Here is a 20,974-nt window from a genome sequence, read left to right as displayed (position 1 = left end):
AAATAAAATAAAATAAAATAAAATAAAATAAAATAAAATAAAATAAAGTAAAATAAAATAAAATGAAATGAAATGAAATGATATGAAATGAAATGATATGAAATGAAAAGAAATAAAAAGACACAGAATGAAATAAAATAAAATGAAATGAAATGGAATAAAATGAAATGAAATGAATTTAATTGAAATAATGAAATGAGGAGGATGAAGTCCACGTAAGTGGGAAGAACTTTTGACTGTCATTCACCTAGGAGTGGCCAGAAGCTATTCTTGTGTGTACGGTTCAAATCGTAGCTCACAACGTCCGGATATTTATATCCACGTATCCTCTGGGTAACGACCAAACACCCGTTAGGGAGCGAGCTAGAGTGAGAAGGCGTAAAAGTTCGCGTGCGCTGGTTTTGGGTCCCGCCACGTTAAAACCCCGCCCAATGAAAACGAACAAACAGTCTCGGATGATACCCTCTTTTTCTAATGACGAACGTCTAAAGGACTATGTAACTTGAATATCCGTACCCTTAATGGGGAAGGTGCCTCCACCCGGCTGGTTGATGTCCTCGGGAAGACAAAGGCTGGCATCACCGCCATCCAAGAAAGGCGATGGGCGGGGAAAGGCAAGGTAAGCGCGAAGCCTTGCGAAGTCTACTACAGTTGCCACGTAAAGGAGCGCAAATTCGGTGTTGGATTCGTGGTAGGAGAGAGACTCCGTCGCCGAGTACTGGCGTTCACGCCGGTGGACGAACGTCTAGCCACAATCCGCATCAAAGCGATATTCTTCAACATCTCGCTCATTTGCGCCCATGCCCCGACGGAAGAGAAGGGCGAGGTGTCCAAGGATCTCTCTCAGAGCACTCTTCAACAAACCGACACACTCGAGCAGTGGAACTACATTTCCCGTTCATTAAGTATTGCCGCCGAAGAAGTAATAAAATTAAAAGAACCGAAATGAAATAAAATGAATTAAAATGAAAAAATTAAATTAAATTAAGCAAAATGAAATAAAGTAAAAAATGAAATAAATTAAATAAGTAAAAAAATTAAAGTAACGAGAAATAAAATTATATAAAATATATTATACTAAAGTAAATTGAAATGAAATGACAAAATTAAATTAAGTAAAAACTTAATATATAAGTCAGTAAAATTAAATAAGTAAATTGAAATGAGAAAAAATAAAGTGAATCAAAAAAATAAAGTGAAATTGAATGAAAAAATTTATTGAAGCGGAATTAAAAAAAAAAGACAAAAACAATAAAATGGAATAATTCGAAATGAAAGAAATTAAAGCGGAATCAAATTAATTGAATTGAAATAAAATGAAATGAGGTGAATTAAATTAATAAAATATAAAAAAGGAGAAATAGATACAAAATTATATTGAGAATTAAACGCGGAAACGAAATTTTTAAATACCAGAAAAAGAAAATCCTCTACCGAATCCGTTAAAATTAAATGAAAGGTAAATTTGCTAAGTCCAAAAGGGGTACAAGAGATGGGATAAGGTAAAAATGATGCGAACTCTTGTAATCAACATTGAATGGTTTTGAATTGTACCGTGTTTTGATTTGATTTAAACATGCAAACTATTGTATTCAAAGTTTCGCAAAACACTTGAAAATAATCTCTTTAAGAAGTTTATTATTCCCCTATAAAGTTTTGAAAAATCTACTTAGCCACTTTTCACTCTAAGCTGGCGATATATTTAATTGTTCTTCTACTTTTGATACTCTTTTTTTTGCAAAATTATTAAATAATGCCTTCAATTATGCTTATCTGACTAATTAAGGAGTGTGGACACATCGAAAGTTCACCTTTTTTCAGATAAGAATTAAAAAAAAATTTAATTTAATTACCTTTTATTTCGCGTTAATTAACCATAAAACTACATTGGAAGCGATACGTTATTGAAAATTTTTAAGCTTATAATTACTAATAATACATTTTACATCTAGTTGATTGCCTAATGTTAGACCTAGTTGCTGTAGTAAACTTGCACAATTTCCATGTACATGTATGTATGTAAGAAGTTAAATACATACATATGAACATACATATATATAAATTAGTTCGAATTTTTCGATTTGAGTAGGATTACATTACGGTATTTCAAAATCTCCAAATCTCTTAGAGAATCACATTTTTTTTTTATTATTTCTTACACCTTTTTTGTCAATGGATTTTAACGATATACACTAACGGTTGTTATAAGCTACTTCAACTAATTAAAAATTTATGTGTGTTGCTGCATATTTTATGTAGACAAATTGGCGCGACGCTAGCATGACTCCTTGTTGCAATCGACAAAATTGCTGAGCTCTGTTGAATTTGGCGGTCCCTCGCTGTAGAGATATGTAACAGGCCAGAGACGCGCGGCCGTAAAATCATTCAAACTCTGTAGACCACCAGGGCGTGGCGGTCGCTGATAGTCCTTATTCGAACTATTGTTGCCACTTGAAGATTTCTTTTTTTCGCTTTTAAGTGTTGAAAATTTGATGCTGGAGTGTGTGTGTGGAATGGGCGTTGTTGCTGTTTTATTACCAGGGAAATAGCGATCGCTACATTTGCGCCACTGATCGGCTTCATCGCCAACAAAGCACCTGAAGAGGAGAAAGAGAAAAAAAATGATGACAAAACACCTAACAGGGTTACTTGTTTTAGTAATCTCATACCACGGATAATCGAACCCCTGCGAGTAGCCACAGGGGTGTTCAGCCTTGCAGCAATAGTCCCATGAACCTATTTCGCCACCTTCGATCTCACACGAATAGAAGCCAGTTAGAAGATTCTTTTCACATGGACTCGTTGGGCGACAGGCCTTACCGGCAACGGTGTAGTGACGCCAAGCGACATCTCCTAGAGTTTTTAAGTTAAAGAACATTGTTGTTTTTTTTTTGTGTTTTAAAAAATGTCAATACTTTGTGATTTAGGTGCTTTTTTTTGTTAGAGAACCAATACCAGTTAATATCACCATTGTTTATGCTGGAAAGCTGGTAGTAAACTAGTAGTTTGGTTTGTTTCGCCATAAAAGTAAACTTGAAATTTTGAGGTCAATAAGGTTACATAAATACATAGCTGGATGGGGCTTTATGAGCATTATTCTAAAGTCGATTTTTTTTCGTTATTTACATACAAAACTTTGTAATTGTTTAGATTGGATGTTTACGAGTATCTATTTTACAAGGATATTATTTTACAAGGATAACTATTAGGGTAGTAAAATACAGGTATCAACTGGAGTTAAAGACATTATTACATGCTAAGCTTGTAGTCATTTAAATTTAGCATTACTCCACCAAAATTATACCATTCATGAAATAGGAAGTTGCTAGACTTTTACACTCTTAACTCTAGTTTTTTTTTGTGTTTTTGTTTTTGTTATACGAGTACAATTGAGGTTTGTTTCATTATTCGTTTCATACAACTGCAACTAGTTGTTATTTACACTAGTACTGTGGTGCAACAGGTTAGAAGTTTCAGTTTACCCGGTTCACGGAATATGTCCATGCGGCGATCGTTGTTGACACGCGATCCGCCTATTGTGTTCACCTTATCGCGACAAGTCCAATCGAAGGGATTCCAAGCGAAGAGCCAATAATCTCGTTCGTCCGTATGTGTGTAGTGGACATTCAATTTGAGTTCAGTTTGATCGAGATCCGAAAGCTCACAATTGTAGGATGTGGCGCGAGAGCTGTGAGTGAAAAGTATAAAGCATATGTGAAGAAGTTTAGAGCTAACCATATCCTATGGTAAACGAAATCTTAATTGTAACCGGTGTTGTAAACGTAAACTCAGGCGAAATCTTAACCTTAATCCTAAACTTATTCTTGACATAAGCTTCATCTTAATATTAATATTAACTTCAACTTATTTTTAATCGTTACCTTAAAATCAACTCTAATCTTAATCTTAATACGCAGCGTGCTTCACTGTGCTTTGAAAGTACTTTGATGTTCTTTGATACCCGCAATAATATTTCATTTATTTTTATAAATTTTTGAATAAAAATTTCAAACAGGTGGCAACCCTCTAAAATATTTTCGGCAGTAAACTTTCCTAAACCTCTTCAGTGTATTACCTATATTGCAATATTCAACTTATTTTATCCATTGAATTAAATTAAAATATTCAAACAGGTGGCAACCTTCCGTAAAAATATTTTCAGCTATAAATCTTCTTAAACCTCCTTCCTTTAAAAGCTATATTGGAATATTTATTATATCTTTAAATTTACTTAAACTGCAATTTTCAAACAGGTGGCAACTCTGTTCCTTTTTTCTTTCTATATTCTACGTTAGACCTCTAGAAATATATCGATGAAAACTACATTCAATTACATGCATTAGTTTTCGAGTGATGCGCGTACAAACATACGGACAGACAGACAGACAGGCAATTAGCCAGACAGACAAAAATTCTACAAAATGTTGATTTGGCTTCTCTTGCTCTATCTTGCCAACTCTAAGTTTATTTTAGACACATGGTTTCTTCAGAAAATTTGTTTAGAATTACACGTAGAATCCTTCGTTTTTAACCGAAAAAATCTCCCATAAAAATTAACCCGCCCTAATGTATAGATTTTAATCCCAAGCTTTATCTTGACCTTAATATTAATGTGAACCTTAATCATAATACTAATCGTAATCTTAATCATATTCGTAATCGTAATATTAATCTACCTGCATGTACCTTAAAATCCAAAGTGAAAAATTTTGTCAAATAATCTTACCCATAACTGAAGGAGTAGCACTTAAATGATGTGGTTTCCCGAAAACGTATACACTCCTTTTTACACGCCAGTTCTGAGGGTACTGAGATGACTTTCTTAATAGCTGTTGAGAGCAGTTTCGCCGGCGAACCATAGCCCAAATAACAAACAGCTGTAATTACAAAAAATAAAAATATCAAAAGTTAGAGCACTAAAATGATTTCCCCTTTCAAAAGCTGAAACATTTGCACACACATTTCTTATGTTTCTCATCAACGATCGGTTGTATTTCACAACCATGTCCATAGCTGGCACGCTCGAACACATAAAAGGCTGCATCCTGTATGAGATGACGCTGTTTGTCCATATCTCTCACTGGCCAATCGCTCAGCTGGCAATTATCAATAACGCTCGCATGACGCTGTTGACCGTACCGGTAAGCGAAGGCGCGACAGGTGAATTTGTTCGATTTAATACATTCCATTTCACATTCGCCAACCGAGCGAACCGTCAACGAATCGCGTACGATGGACTTGTAGAAGCGCGTTGCGTCTATGGCACGGAAGAAGCACTCTGCAAGGAAAGAATTGTAGATGCCTAAATGCTGAAAAGTGGAACAAAAGTAACTCCAAACACTCACGTGCATTGCGCGGATCAGCAAGCGCAGTTCCCGGCTCTGTGCCGTAACGTCCAGGATCGTCGCTGCGAGACGATTTACTGCAAACATCCAAGTCATCGGACATTGAGTAGATATCGTAATCTCGATCTGGTTCAATGTCTACATAGTAATCCAAAGAGTTGATCGGGCGATCGCAGAGCATACAGTTATCACGTCCTGCTTGGTTGTAACGATAGCTGTAGGTGTGACAGGTGAAGCCATCCTGACCGGAGCACAAGCGTTCGCACTCAACAAGCGTGGGTGCCGTAGTAGAATGTTTTATGGCGGTTTTGTGTAATCGAAAGCCCTCGCCTATCTTTGCCGAGCATTCTAAGAATTGAAGGAAATAAATTAACTGAAGTATTAACGCCTTTTTACAATTTTACACACCATCTGGGCCCGGCCGCCTTGTCCACGAGTGCCTATAATCATGTCGATCTCGAAAACCGTCCGCACCATATCCGCCATAACTTGAACCAGGGTAACTTAGCACCGAGTTTGGTTCTCGTGCTGGTCCACGCTTCGAGCCACCCAATTCAAAATAATTGAAGTCGAGCGGATCTCTACGCCGATTGTATTCATTTAAACCCCAGTAGGATGATTGCTTACTATAACTGCCACCATAACTACCACCGTATCTGCCCCAGTCCTTCTCCTGCCCAATGAGGTAGGGCACAAACTTTGACGATCCCTTGTAACTGCCGGCTGGTGGTCCATCACGGTCTAAATAATTGTGAGTAGATGGTGGTGGTGGCGGCGGCGGCGGCGGACCTGCCCGATAAGAGTCTGGTGGTCCGGAAGGTCCACTCAATTCATGTGAGCTCGGTCGATATGGCGAGTAATCGGGACCTGGTCGGTAAGGTGGGCGAAAGCGATCACTTTCAGGTGCAGGACGATAGTGTGCGCTATCGTATCCAGGACTGCTGGGTATCGACTCCCAACGATCGGGTCTGCTAGGTCGATAACGGTGATATTCTTCCGGGCGGTGATGATCCTCCGGGCGTATTAAGTCATAGCGATCGATGGGTCCTGAACCTGTACCACTGCTGCCGTAGCCACTAGGTGGTGTGTGCTCAAAATAAGACGAGCCATGCGAAGAAAACTCCAAAGAGCTAGAGTGGTGGTACTCGGAAGATGATGGCGGTGGTGGTAGCGGTGGACGATGATCATACGAAACAGACGACAAGGACGGTGGTGGTGGTCCTGATGGATGATAGTGATCAATGGCAGTACTGCTTGGTGGGCGATAATGATGTTCATCGCTACCATAGTCGCTAGCGCTGGGCGGCGATGGCAAATAGTGATGCTCCTGGCGATACGGTGGCTTGTCAGACCAACCGCCTGGCTTAAAATACAAAGGTGGACTACTTAGAGTGCCACCTTTTGAGCATTCACGACACGCCGACCGCCTGCAACTGGGCGGTGCATTGCGATCGCGTTCATAGTAATCGTAGTCGGGATGTCTGAGGAGATTCGAGTCACGCTGGCCAGAACTCGAGTACAAATCGATTTGCGCCAGTGGAATGTCGATGAGCTCACAATCGCCCCGACCATGACCGGATGGATCGAGACGGTAGTTGAAACCTTCACACATAAAACGTTTCTCAATGCCGCACTGACGCATGCAATCCTCAATGCGCTCGCAGGCAAATGTGCGTCTGACCCAGCGTGGAGAGATGCGCTTACCAGCCAACACGCGCCGGAAACAGGCTGAAAAGTGAGAATAGTTGAGAGGTGTACATATGTATGTATATAATTATGTACATATATCTAAAAACATACGATTTTTAAGTAGTTGCTGTGGGGAGAGGAGGATGGAGGTGAGCGCTTTTGCTTTTTGATGCTGCTGGAAATGGCGTTTTCGTATGGGTCGTTCCATACCAAAACGGACGGGGTTCACACTTCATGTGTTTGATTTTTTTTTTTCATTTTTAGGGTTGATGCATAAACATAAATAATAAATAAATATAAAATTTGAGCTTGATTAATACATGTTTAAAAACTTTACAGCACAAAAAAAAAAAATTCTATTTAATAGTTTTCCAAATATCTCGCGAACGGGCAGGAAAAAAATTTAAAAAAATCACACATACACGCATCAAAATTCTCCATGAAAAGTATATAAAAAAATGTTTTCTTTAAACATTTTTCACATATAAATTTTTTGATAAAAAAATTAGTTTTTGAAAAGTTTTTTTTTTTTTTTTTAATTTTTACCTCGCCCCGTATGTATTAATCAAGCTCAAATTTCATATTTATTTATTATTTATGTACGTTTATGCATCAAACCTAAAAATTTGAAACAAATTACACACCTGAAGTGTGAACCCCGTCTGTTTTGACATGGAACGCCCCATATACATAAATACGAGTACCATGCGGTGAGTCAATGAAGTCAGAAGCGTAACGCGAAGGTCACATAGCTAATAGCCGAAGAATAGAAGTGTGTAGCACATACAAATGCATACCAACAACAACAACAAGAGCATCAAGGGGCGGAGTTTTTCGATGTTAAGCCGCAACAATTTGCACAGAGTTTACACTTAAACGCATTGAATTATTTCCTTCTTTAAATCTCTGATTTTGGCTTTTGCGGATGTATGTACTCCACAAGCGAAATGCTATTTTTACAATAACCAAAAACTTTTCTCGTGCTATAATAACAAAAAAAAAACGATGCAAATTAAAAAAAGAGCATAATTTGCTTTGCTTCAGTAGCCCGCGGATGTGCCTTGTAAAACGCCTGCTTGCCAGAAATATAACCACTTCAATTATTCTTATTCACTTTGGTACATCCGCTTCTTCTACAAAGAGAATTGTTTCTGAATGTTTGCCCGCTTCAATGCGTCTACACCAACGCATCCATGAATGTACATATATAGGTATGTATACCCATACGTATACTTATTTGTACACTATGTAGCTATTGTTGTTCTACGGCATATGGCATTAGTGCGAAATATTTAGCTACTTATGTTCTTCTTAAGTAGCCGACGTAGAATTGTAAGAAATTATAAAAAATTACTCGCATCTCCACACGCATTTTTAAGGTCACTGCTTTTGCATTTGTTAGATTGCCCCATTATAAAGCAATTCAAAGTACAATGACCGTAGATTTTAAGCTTTCTGACCTCCCGAAATCGCGCCAAATTATTTTCTAATGCGTGATTGTTTAAATTGGAAGCAAAGCAAAAATTTGAAGCGAGGCAAAGAAAGTTTTTGAAATTTTTTGTAAATTATTTACGAAAGAAGCATTTTAGTTAAATAGAAATGAGGTCAAAAATAAAGAGAGAAAATTGATATTATTAACATATTTTCATGCGATTGTGATATTGTTTTGTGATTTCTAAAAATGCTTCTGTTATTCTATAATGAAATTATCATATTTTTGATTATTTGGATGGATTACATTTTTTTCAAATATTTGTTGGTTTGGACCAATTATAGTTTGCTTCAAAAAATTTCGTAATACATGTAAAGAAAAGTCTATATTTTCCATTTACATATACATATACATATGTATGTATGTATGTATTTAGTATGTACACATATTGGTTCCAAAAACCTTAAAGCTGGGATCACATGATTTGTAAATTTGTAAAGATTTGTGCATTTTTGCAGACACAGAGTGATGTTGTGCAGAAATTTTTATCGAGAGCAAGGTCAGCTCGATAAAAAGTTTTCCAAACAATCCCACTCTGTAACTGTCAAATCGTAACTGTAACTGTGATCGCAGCTTAAGAGTCTTTTTACACATACAAATTTATTCTAAATAATTTCAAAGCTTCATATTTGTGGTAAAAAGCTGGAAACCGCGAATAATAAAGCTTAGGCTGCAAAAGTTTAGCAATGTTTTTTTTTAGTAAATTGAGGAAATTTCAAACAAAAGCAAAAAATAAGTGTTACATATGTAAGTTCCGGTGAAACCGAATTTCATATATCCGGTGAATGTTTTCTTAAAATGTATTCCTATTACCCATTTCTCAAGATTTAGGATAGGAAATAAGATAAAACGCAGGGTGTGTACTAAGTTTGGGAACTATTGTTTATTCATTAACTGAGATACACATATTCTTCTTAAAGTTTTGTTTGAAGCTTGAACGGCAACTATTTTGTGCAAAAGCATCTAACTTATGCAAAAAGAATGAATTGAAAAAATAGGAAGTCCCATAGCGAGAGTAGGAATTAATTCCGTTTGTAGATTCCAATTTTGTATCCAAAAAATATTTGAAGTATTAAAAAATATAAAATTATTCTGAATATCGCCTGTAGCAATAATAAAGTGATAAGAAAACGACTCCTTCAGGTAATGAAAAAAACGACTCGCCCATGCGGATGTTTTAGAGCGACTGGTAATAAGAAATCGATACGATGGCGATATTACCGGCAACAAATTTGTTGCTTAGGGCAACACGTTTTCTTATTGCCGGCAGCAAAAATTGTCTGGTGGCTAATTTCTTTCAATGTAAATGTGTATGTATGTTTTGATGCAGATCTTTGACAAAAATTAATTGTGATATTTTACTGTTTTTTTTCATATATTTTTCAGACAATTGGTACTACAGGCTTTGGCAAACTTAGTCTTAGAGCGATACTCAGCTGAACAAGGCGTAAAAGTGATCCAAAGGTTGATGGCGAAAGAAGTCACTGGTGGGTAAGGTTTTTTGGCTTCGAAAATGATGCGGTTAACGCTTGTTATGGTGAACGGACGTTATCGTGTTACGCTAATAAACTTTTTATAGCCTTATCTTATCTTGGCACAATAGCCCTTTGTCGGTTTGTGCCGACTTCGCCCATTGCCTCTATACTGCGCGAATTTGGGTCATTTGCTCATTCTGAGTGCAGACAGGCCCTCTTGGTACGTGGGCGCCGTACATGCGTACAACATAGCCGAGCCTGCCCAAATGTGTTAGTTTTATGAGCTTAACTACATATCGACACCTCCAAACCATACTATGCTACGTCTGACTAAGTCTAAGTTGACTTAGCATGGTTTCGTTTGGAGGCGTCGATATTCCATTGATCTTGCGTTTACAACAATTCCCTTTTCTTAAAAAATAGCTTTGATTTCTATTCTTTGACAATATTTAAAATTTACGTTACCTATGCTTTTTGCAATGTGAGAGTTTTTCTTTTACTGAAGGCTAGGGAATCCTTACTTCATAGATTTAATACATGCTTACATAAGCGGAAGGTAAATATGGAAGAGAAAACGATGAGATGGAAAGCGACATTACAAAAATTACATTTAGTATGTAGGTATTTATGCAGGTAATTTATGTCGATTTCGTTTCTACCGAAAAATGCAACTTTTTCTTTGCCCTCTACGCACAAACACTAAGAAGAGGGCGATGGAAAGGCAACATTCGTTTGTAGAAACGAAATCGCCATTATTTAAATTCAATTAATCCAAAAAGGTCCAATATGCGCCGCTAAATGTATTTTTAAGGACCCCAATTGTAGCCGTATGTTGGTGCTCTGGACTAATTCCTTTATGAGCCCAACCCAGTAGGTCCTTCATTTTCAGAAGGATGAGGAATTCCACTACCGGGCTTTTTGAAATTTTCAACGAGATCTGAGTTGTTAAGTATGTATTAAAACTACACCCACAGTCTGCATACGCTTTATGACCGAACTCCCGCGCTACGGCTCTGTCTACTCGACGATTTCTGCAAAAATAGACCGCTAACTGGTTTTGGTTACATTGGGAAGCGGCAGATCCAGAACTTGCTAATTCATTACCCAATTTCTTACTTTGAAAAGACTCTACGCAAGATCAAGTTTGTTGCTCCTCGCGCTTGTATTTAGCCTAAACTCACTTTCGGGGACACAATTGAATGAGCTTTTATGCTTAAAGAAAAGTTGTTTATTTTAAAACCTTAAATATTTTGTATTAGTTCAGTGAAATTGCGAAAAATTGACGAGTTTTTTGCACGCTTGTCAATTCTTTATGAATACTGTAAGGCCAGTCGCAGGGATTGTAAAAGATGATTTGTGGGGCTCCTGGGGTTATGGTTATGGTCAACTTTATTCCAATTTAGGAGAACAGCGATGTTTGGGTTGGAGGCCTCGGACAGCGGAATTTTTTTTAAAAACAGTTTTTTCTTTTTCCATCTAATTTTCTCTTAATTTTTAGATTTTATTGTTTTAAAAATATATTCTGCCTTACCATGAGTTTCGCCTGAAAAAAATTCACCCGAAAATTTGTTACTCGCCCATAGTAAAACCATGGAAACCAAAAATGAAAAGTGAACCGGTTCAGGGAAAATGAAACTCATGATAAGGCTGATTATTTTTCAATTTCATTTAATTTCTAAAAACTTATTTTATGCATTTTTTTATTGTAAAATTTAATTTTTTTGTTATTAATTAAATTCTCTTTTCATAATTAGATTTTAAATATTGTATAAAACAAATTTTCTTTTTTAATTCCACTCCATTTGTAGGAACTTTTTTATTTTCTTTTATAACAATTTTTTCTGTTTTAGTTTTATTTGCTTATAATTTTTAGATTTTATTGTTTTTAAAAACAGAAAAAAATTTAATCTCATTTAATTTTAAGATACTTATTTTATTTTATTTTTTATTTAATGTGTTTCTCTTTCGTTAATTATATTTTATTGCTTTATAAAGAAAAAATATATTTTCTTGTTTCATTTAGTTTTTTTAGTTTTATTTTTTTTTTGTCTTTTTATAGTTTAAATTTCTTTTATTAGATATCTAGTACATGTTTTTTTAATTTAAATTAATTTGTAAAAAACTTATTGCTAAAATGCGAACAGCATAACGCTAACGAAAGACAGTAAAGAGCTTTCAAGACAGTTGCCAGAGCTGCAATTGTCTAATGCCGCCAATGTTTTATTTTTAAACTAAACGAAAATGCCACATTGGAAAAAAATTCTTTCAGCTGCTAACTATGCATAAATTTGCAATGCACTCATTACATTTTCTAACTAAAACACACAAATAATATTTCATACATTGTCGTTTAAATAACTGACACAAATTACGATCAGTTAAGAGTAATGGGCAAATATATTTCCACTGGCCTTAATTTGCTCGTTTTATTTCATTCACACATAAAGTTCACATTTATCGGTGGAAATTAAGTGTTATAATATTAGTAAATACATATTTTAGCGTGGAAGGGATGTTTTAAATTTCCTAAGAAATTTACGCAAAACTATCTTTCACATGATCCTTCGATATATACCTTTGGCATCCTCGACAATGATGATCGTGCTGCCGCTGCCACTGCCGCTGGAACTAAATCCATGCGCTGCCACTCGCGCTACATTTGTCAGCCCACTACAGCAGGCCAGCAAAAGCCACGCCGTTGCCCATCCGTTGCGCAACCGCATTCTAACAACAAAACTTTTGCACTGAAAAACGCGCAAAGCGACACAGCTCGTAGGCGAAATGAAAATGAGCGCGAAGAAATGTAAATATGTATGTACGTATGTTTAAATGTTTTTATGTATGTATGGGTTGGCATCAAAATTTATGTGCGTGTTTGATGCTTAACAAATAAAACATCAGTGAAAAAAACAAAAATTGAGCTGAGCTATCTAATGTAATCGAAAATCACAATAAAAAAATGTTACGCGCTAGCACTGCGTACTACTAGGAATTCACGCTAACCGCAGTTGACGATTTTTTTTTTTAGAATTTTTGTTTCTACTCGTTGTATTTATTTGGTTTATGCTTATACATATGGAATTTAATTTTTCACAATTACGTAAGCACGCGCGTTTTTCAATCCAGCCATGTTTTTTTTTTTTTTTGTATTTAGTTAGAATTCAGCAGCGAAAAAAATTGAATGTCAAATACATTAGGCACACGATGTCACAGCGTTTGTGGCGCGGCCAACGCCGCAGTGCAGCATGTGAATCTTCATTTGTTTTAGCTGAAGTCACAATTGGCTAATAAAATATGCTTTATTTGTTGTTGTTTTTTTAACTTTTGTTTTTATTAATTTTTATTATTTATTGTTCTATCACTCGCGGTTTGTGGTTGCGTGCCGCGTTATCCTTGTGCCGGTCACCGGCGCCAATCGATTGTTATGCAAATTAGAAAATTTTCAAATTTTATTACATTTCGCTGGCACCCAAAAGCGCCGCTGTCATTTATTAAGCGTAACGTTTAAATACACACAAACTCTTTTGAGTTCTATTAACAAAATTTTTTCTCTGCACAACACAATTTTGAACTCTCAACTCGCGAGTGAACTCCATTTACTGCATTGTTGTTGCTTTAATGATGTCACTTAACCAAGTGTGTTCAATTAGCCACTTAAAAAATTATTTTTTTTTTTTGACTTATTCCTCCAACTCACTTCCTTCCTTTAAATATTATAATTTTCTTTGTTTAATTTCTTTTATATATTTACATATGTTACTGTTGTTTTTTTTTAATTCTTTTATTTTTAGAATTTTTGCTAATTTCACGGATACGCAAATGCTAATGCCACGCCGCCGACTGAACGCTTTTGGCGTTGCGCATCTTGATTTTATAACCGCACGCGAATTTGCGTTGATTCATTCAACTGAACTGTTTGTGGCGCCGCCGCAAAGCTTTTTACAACTCCCCCAACTGTTGGTGGCAGCGAAGTTGTATGCCCAGTTATATATGTATTGAAGTAGTTGATGGGTGGGAAGATTCTAAGAAGCTTTCAAGTATATACATGTGTATATGTATATTAACTATTGCTGGTGTACATATGAGGAGTAGCTAATCAAAAAATGATATTTCCACTATATGTACATTACTTTACAGGAGTAGTAAAAAAAAAGGAAATACAAAAGTGGTTTTAAAAAATGTAATCAATATGTTTTGAATTGTTATATGTGTAAGTTTTGCAAATGTAGCTCGTCTCAAAGATACTATTAAATCAAACTCAATCTACCCTGCGGCGTGCCTTTGCTTACGCTCCTCTTTAGTGTGCAACCCCAAATTCGTTCTGAATTCGAGTTTGAAGTATTTCTCGGGATAACTATATTTTCTTTTTCTGACAGTAGTAGATGTTGCTGTAAATTTTCTTGAAGAAGTAAATGTACATATCGTCGCCTTAATTCACAAAGGCCCTAGCCAACAATTTGTTTTATTTCACAGGAGCAAAAAACATTATAAAATGAGTATTAAAAACAGGTAGGGCTTTTTTAAAAGTGGCATGCACATAACTCCGCTGTTTTTGGTACTATCAAAATGAGTGAGAAACGCAGTTTCGAAAAAAGTGTTGGTTTGGGCCTTTGTGAATTAAGGTAACATTATGCAGGTCTTCCTTAATTTATTGAGGGCGTTTTCACATTAATTTCTTTATACGTAAAAGAGGATTGATTTCAACTGCATATATAGATCTAGTGAGAAAATATCTAATAATCTTATATAGAAACTTTATCAGTAAAAAACGATCTTGAATTCTGTTTTACTAATTTTTAAAATGAAGCGATTGCTACATAGTATATTAAATAAGATGTCTACATTATTTGTGTATTTAAGCTTTCTTTTGTAAAAATGAGTTTTAAGTTTGTTATAATTCATATTTGATCAAAACATCCAATACTTGCAAGCTAAATAGCTACAGATGTGTTTATGAACTTTAATTCCAATAGCGGTTTTACTAAGATACTGAAGGTGAATTAAACAGAAACACAGCCAAACAGGAAGCCTCAGACAAACTTAATGAGCCGCAGCTTGACAGCCTACCGCAAAAAGAAGCACAAAACAGCTAAACAAAGGAATAAGAAACGCAACAAATACAACAAAGCAGTGAAGAGCTGAACCAATACAATGTATGTATGTAAACATATGTAAGTATATGTAGAGGAAAACTACATTATGCGAAGAAAATATAAATGCTGAGTAGAAGGCAAAACAAAAGCAAGCAAGCAAAGAATGAGAAGAATGCCAAAATGCGTGTGGCAGCGCAGAGGTTAAGTTATTGTTGGTACAGCGAAATTACTCAGAATTAAAATGAAATTTATCTGCTCATTGAAAATCAGGCATTACGCAGCAGCTGCGATAATTAATTAAATTTGCACAATGGCGCAATTGAAGTCAATAAAAGTAGTCAGTTGTACTTTTGCTTATTTATTTACTTTTTTGTTCTATAAAAGACATAAAAAGCTAGAGTACAATAATTAAAGTTTCAAAAAATTACATAAAAATAACATAAATTAAGGCAGACATTTGTCTCTTTTTTGGACAGCTCACACAGAGAAGAACACAGACGCAACACTTCCGCAAAGTCGAAAACAAAAGACTTAAGTAACGAACTTGGTTTTGGAAGGAAGTGCTACAAACATATGTATGTATGTATGTATGTATATCTGTATGTAGTACAAAAAAACTGCCTCAACTAAATTCGGCCAGCAAATGATGAAATCCATTGGTCATATTGCCGAAAAGATAAATTTATCAAAAGTGCATTGTAACTGTCATAACGGGTATGAGAAAAAAGTGTAGGATTTTCAAAAAAGAAGAAGAAGAAGAAGAAGCAGACGTTTCGCGCATAATTGCTAGCAACTAAAAACAGCTTGTTACATATGCAAAACTGCAACGGCAACCACAAAACACAAGCATGTAACAGAATAAGAGAAAAAAAAAATGGAGAAGCGCAACAACCTAGACATAAACAAACATTGGCAACCGACAAAGCAACAAAAACAAAAAACAGCAAACAGAGCAGCAGCAAAGAGTGTCACTTCCGTTAGTAGGTAGAGTAATAAAACAAGTACAACAACAAAATTTTAAAGCTAAGAACTGCAGCATCACCATGGACAACAATGATATACAACGTCAAAGTTGGCAACACTGGCTGGCAGCCACTTGGCGGTGGGCGGATTTTCAGTTTTTTTCTATGACTTTTCGCGGCATTTGGCAGTGGCAGTGATGGTCAGCAAATGTACTTGCCTTCTGTGGCCACAAATTTGCATACAATGCTGCGCTTGCGCAAATGCAACACGTTTTTACATGCATGCAACAAGGCGTACATAAATATGTATGTATGTACATATATCTGTGCCTTTGTGTAATATATGCAAGGCGCTCAAACTTTTATTTATACAAGTATGTACATAGCTTCTGATTCTGTATCAAAAAACGAACTCACATTCACCTTACTTTGGCACAGTGCGCGCATTCTTCATCTTCATATAAGAATGATTGACTCGTATATATTTTTTCTCTGCTCACATACTAAGTTTCCCTTTGCCGTCTGTTTAGAACCTTCATTCATTTTATTAAGCGTTCTCGTGTTTCCTCATCAATATAAGCAGCATGGTAGGTATGTGTGTGTGCGTGCGTGCGTGCGCTCATGCGTATGATTATTAAATTGATTTACCTTGGCGGGTCACCTATGCGTATACGCATCCTGTTCGGTAATAAATAAGCGACTTTGTTCGCCGCGTTTTTGCTGCTATGTTGTTATTATTTTGCTCATAGCGTAAGTAATTACAGTAATTCGCAAGAGATATGGTGTGATAGCTATGTATGCATATGCATATGCGATAAAATAGGCAAACAAAACTGCCAAGTTTGTGTCTTAAGTCTTCCGAATTTGACGCACGGCAATGCGGGCGTATTTACGAGCATTGCGGTTTGCGATACCAGTTTTTCTTGCGTTGCAGTTGTAGGTTGACTCTTGTATATGGGGATTTTCTTTGCATGCAAATATATTTTATGCATTCAAAATTTAAATGAATGGAAAACTTCACAAAGCATCTATCGTAACTAGTCTTTCTTTTTGGGAATCCATATTAAAGGGCTCATACGATTCTTCTAAACTTTATAACCATCAAACGTATTGGTTATTTCGAAATTTAAAAAGTAATAAATACACAAATTTAAATAGGGAAATTTTAAAGATATGAAGATTTAAGAATTTTGTGAAAGACCTTCTGTACCTCTAATACAATTTTTTGGTGACAGGTAACAAGATCAACGGAAATAAGGTCAATTGACTTTATTTCCCAAACATTGGCGGATGCAGATGCATATATTGCATAGTCGAGGATGAGAAGAAAATCATCCAGCACCTCTTCTGCCATTGTCCACCCTTGCAACAAGGAGAGCAATCATTTTGGCAGCTGCTGCTGATCATCACATAGCGCCGTAGTCGAATGGTAATAGGTACTACAGCTCTTTGGGACCTAGGTTCCTAAACCTCTGAGTTTATTTCTGCCTTGAAAAAGCTTCTCACAAAAAAAACGGCGTAAAACCGTCAGTCCGTCTATCAAGACGCGCGTCAAAAAATTGGAGGATAAGCTCGGCTAAATAATTAAAGAAATTTGACCGCCAAATATTTTTCTTTTTCCTTTTTTACGGAGGGAATAACGATTATTGACTTCTACGCTACCTGATCTCGAAGATTCTAAAACTTTTTAAAAGTGTGGCCAAAACTTTGCTGGTTGACATTAGTTTATTGAAATCCATTACCGGATAAACTATCATTTTTGGTGAAAATTGCTTGCTGATGCTGTAACGCGGGCATTCAAAGTATATGTATATAGTAAATATCCTCATATACGTTACTTCTATAACGCTTGCAAAATGGATAGTCATAATGTGTCTATGTCTGCTCAAGAATTGCCATAAGCAAAAATCTAGGGCGGATTCCATGCTTACTTCTCAGCTATTATTTCAATTCCAGTTGCAAAGACGACATGTACCTATGAAGAGTTTACCGTCTCTCTTCAGACCAATCATATGTGCTCATTTCTGATCCAGAACACTGAACTCATAAGGGACAAGAATGATAGAATACAAGATTGCGCATTCCTGCGGGTGATGACGTCAAGATAGCAACGAATAGGAAAGAGTAATTGGAGATGGAGGAGAGAAAGAGTGTTAACCGTCAAACCATGGAGGTCGTCATATTTACATGCATATAAACATCTCTGCATACATACAAACAGTTTGTTAAAATAACGTCACACCAACAACTGATTCTGTCAAATTCGCCAAGAACAAAGTAGCGGTACTGCTGATTGCGCCACCTCTGTCTCCCTACATCGTGCATAAGGGAAATATTTAAAGCATTTACCAAAAATACGAAAATCGCCATTAAAAATTAAAACGTTCAAACGTTTGGCCGAGTTATTCTAATAAATTACTAAATTTAAAAATAATATACTAGAACAGTGCTTATTAAGACATTTTGTTTTTACTTTCCTTCTCACATACCCAGGCACGTTTCACCAGTTTAGAATTTTATTAAGTCATTAAAAATATTTTAAAATTTTAATAGCATGCAAATTTTTATTCAGTATTTAAAAAAATAAAATTAAAGTGAAGTCTAATTTTAATTAGAGCCGTTAAAACTCAAGTGAAGACAGGCCGCGAAGCTCATATGTTGCGGTTTGTTGATTTTTGGGTGCTGTAGTTAATGTACATTAATATTAACATAAATTTTATGGAAACACCATGTCATGGGTTAACAATTTTTTCGGGAAATTGCTTTTAAATAAGATTATATCATACGCTTGCGATCTACTCGTTGAATAGCGTGTCATGACTTACATCCGCTGACTTATGTACTTCATGGAGTACTGTAATATCCAGCATTTCCAACGTTTGACACTTGAGTACTGAGACTTTAAATAGTATAAATATGTTACTAGGAAATAAGTTCTAACTTCATATATGCATATGTACGTACGTACATACAAATCCCATTAAATATAAACTTAACCATCTCAGCAATCTGTGGATGCATATCTCGTGATCGTCACGCTCGAGATGTCACAATCGAAAATTTCACAGCCGGAATAAAAAGGAAGTTGACACTTGGCTTAGAACAAAATCATATGTTAATCTAAGTAAATACATATTGCTCACTATATCCACTTATGTGAGTGAGTTTTATTTAAACTAATTACTTTGTAATTGTGTGTCTGTATGTATGTGTAGTAATGATTATGAAGTCATTTAAAACCTCTTCGTACTGGCAGTCTGTTTAATAAAAAATTATTACGTTTAAAAATTAAAAAAATCCCCAGTCGTCAAACGATGTGACTGAAAATTAAACTAAAAAATGCTAACTCACTCTTCAATCTCAAAGTAAAAAAAAATGATTAATTGTTGCGAGTGGTTGCGAGCTTCTTTATTATTTATGATTTTTTGTTTTGCCGAAAGGCATGAAAAAGCTAAACAAAATAATTGATAACAGTTGAATGCTGCTCACTTGGCTATGGAATTCTTTGGTGATTCGCCTTTTGGTTTTTGCACAAAAAGCTCTTGTTTTGTTAAAGCTTTGGCACTTTATTACGTTGTAGGTTGGTGTCTTGGAATGAATCATTCTACTTGAGTCGTTTGCTGTATTGCTTTTTTAATTGCTTCCCTTTACTTAAATAGTTGAGATAAATGTATACTATTGTTGTTTTGTGATTGTAAAGATAAAAGTTCAAGTCGAAATTTACACGAGTTTTGCATGTCTTAAGTGAATAACTTTGTCTTACATTATTTTCCGGGCAATTATAGAGGAGAATGATTGGGGAAAACCTTAAGTTGATATATTATTTATTTTATAAAGGTTTGTAATGGCTAGAACTCTGGATGCGAGTACGCGGTACATAAGTACTTAAATTATGTGTGTACCACCGTGCAACAATATGTATGTACATACTTCTGACACTTAAGAAAGCTGATATTTGGGCGATAATGCAATTTTTTTAATACCCAATTAAAGATAAACATTTCAAAGGGTGTTTTTTTCCGGTAGCATGGTTTACAAGGTTTGCAATAGTTAGTTAACAAAAAGGTCCATCTCATGGTCGCTGGGTGGCTGTTCATTTCCCACTAATGCTGCCTAAGGTGCCGCTACTGGAATTTTATACACCTGCGACCTGCGAAAGGAAAGGAAAGGAAAGGAAAGGAAAGGAATGGAAAGGAAAGGAAAGGAAAGGAAAGGAAAGGAAAGGAAAGGAAAGGAAAGGAAAGGAAAGGAAAGGAAAGGAAAGGAAAGGAAAGGAAAGGACAGTCAAGACTGAGTTCTTTTATCGCACATATGTATTCAATCATTTTATTTTTCTAAAAAGACTAACTACCTTAGTGTTTACAATTACATTTTAATTAATAGGGTATCTAAACCTAGTTCATTTATAACATTTAAAAGCTTGAATTTATATAAAATAAAAAATTATTAATATAAAATTTCACCTCATAAATTTATGTTCAGGATTAATTTCACCAGGAAATAATTGTCTCCGACTCATCTCAAATGTTCTAACTGCGGTCTCAACTCCCATAGGTTAATCAACTGTAATATGTACTTGATTAAGCTTTGTTTTTCCTCATGCCGTTGTATTCACATATAAAATCAAAATAGCCCATAATACCATTTTGCATTAAAAAAAAAACTCGTAAAACCATTTTTTTTTAAATTTTAGAATGACTAAATTATTTTAGCAATTCCCAATGCATTTAAAACTTTTCAATTGTTTTAGTAACAATCAAAGAACCGCAAAACCTCAAATTTGCGCTCTAATTGCAAATGGCACTCCAGCACACTCGCCAAAAAAAAAAGAAAAAACAGCAACAGCAAAAACATTTAAACAGTAAGCATCGAAAAAAAATGTGTTTTGTCTACAATCGTGTTATTTAAGCGATCAATC

At 35.5% G+C, this 20,974-nt stretch overlaps 1 protein-coding gene across 1 annotated transcript in view; it reads right to left on the bottom strand.

Annotated features, from left to right (window-relative positions):
• Positions 1-2,167: 2,167 nt before the first annotated feature.
• Positions 2,168-20,974, bottom strand: part of LOC118743917 — a 32,009-nt gene continuing 13,202 nt past the window's right edge. Inside the window, exons 5-11 of the mRNA XM_036476678.1 lie at positions 5,754-7,073; positions 5,346-5,693; positions 4,961-5,278; positions 4,727-4,877; positions 3,483-3,688; positions 2,670-2,853; positions 2,168-2,597 (exon numbers count right to left, since the gene is read on the bottom strand). Of these exons, the coding sequence (XP_036332571.1) occupies positions 2,276-2,597; positions 2,670-2,853; positions 3,483-3,688; positions 4,727-4,877; positions 4,961-5,278; positions 5,346-5,693; positions 5,754-7,073 (2,849 nt within the window). The 3' untranslated portion in view covers positions 2,168-2,275. The remainder of the gene's footprint in view (positions 2,598-2,669; positions 2,854-3,482; positions 3,689-4,726; positions 4,878-4,960; positions 5,279-5,345; positions 5,694-5,753; positions 7,074-20,974) is intronic.

The sequence above is a fragment of the Rhagoletis pomonella genome, unplaced genomic scaffold, assembly GCF_013731165.1.
Source record: "Rhagoletis pomonella isolate Grant_MI unplaced genomic scaffold, Rhpom_1.0 Rhpom_scaffold_00007, whole genome shotgun sequence".
Taxonomy (NCBI): domain Eukaryota; kingdom Metazoa; phylum Arthropoda; class Insecta; order Diptera; family Tephritidae; genus Rhagoletis; species Rhagoletis pomonella.
This window is presented reverse-complemented; position numbering and strand designations above follow the sequence as displayed.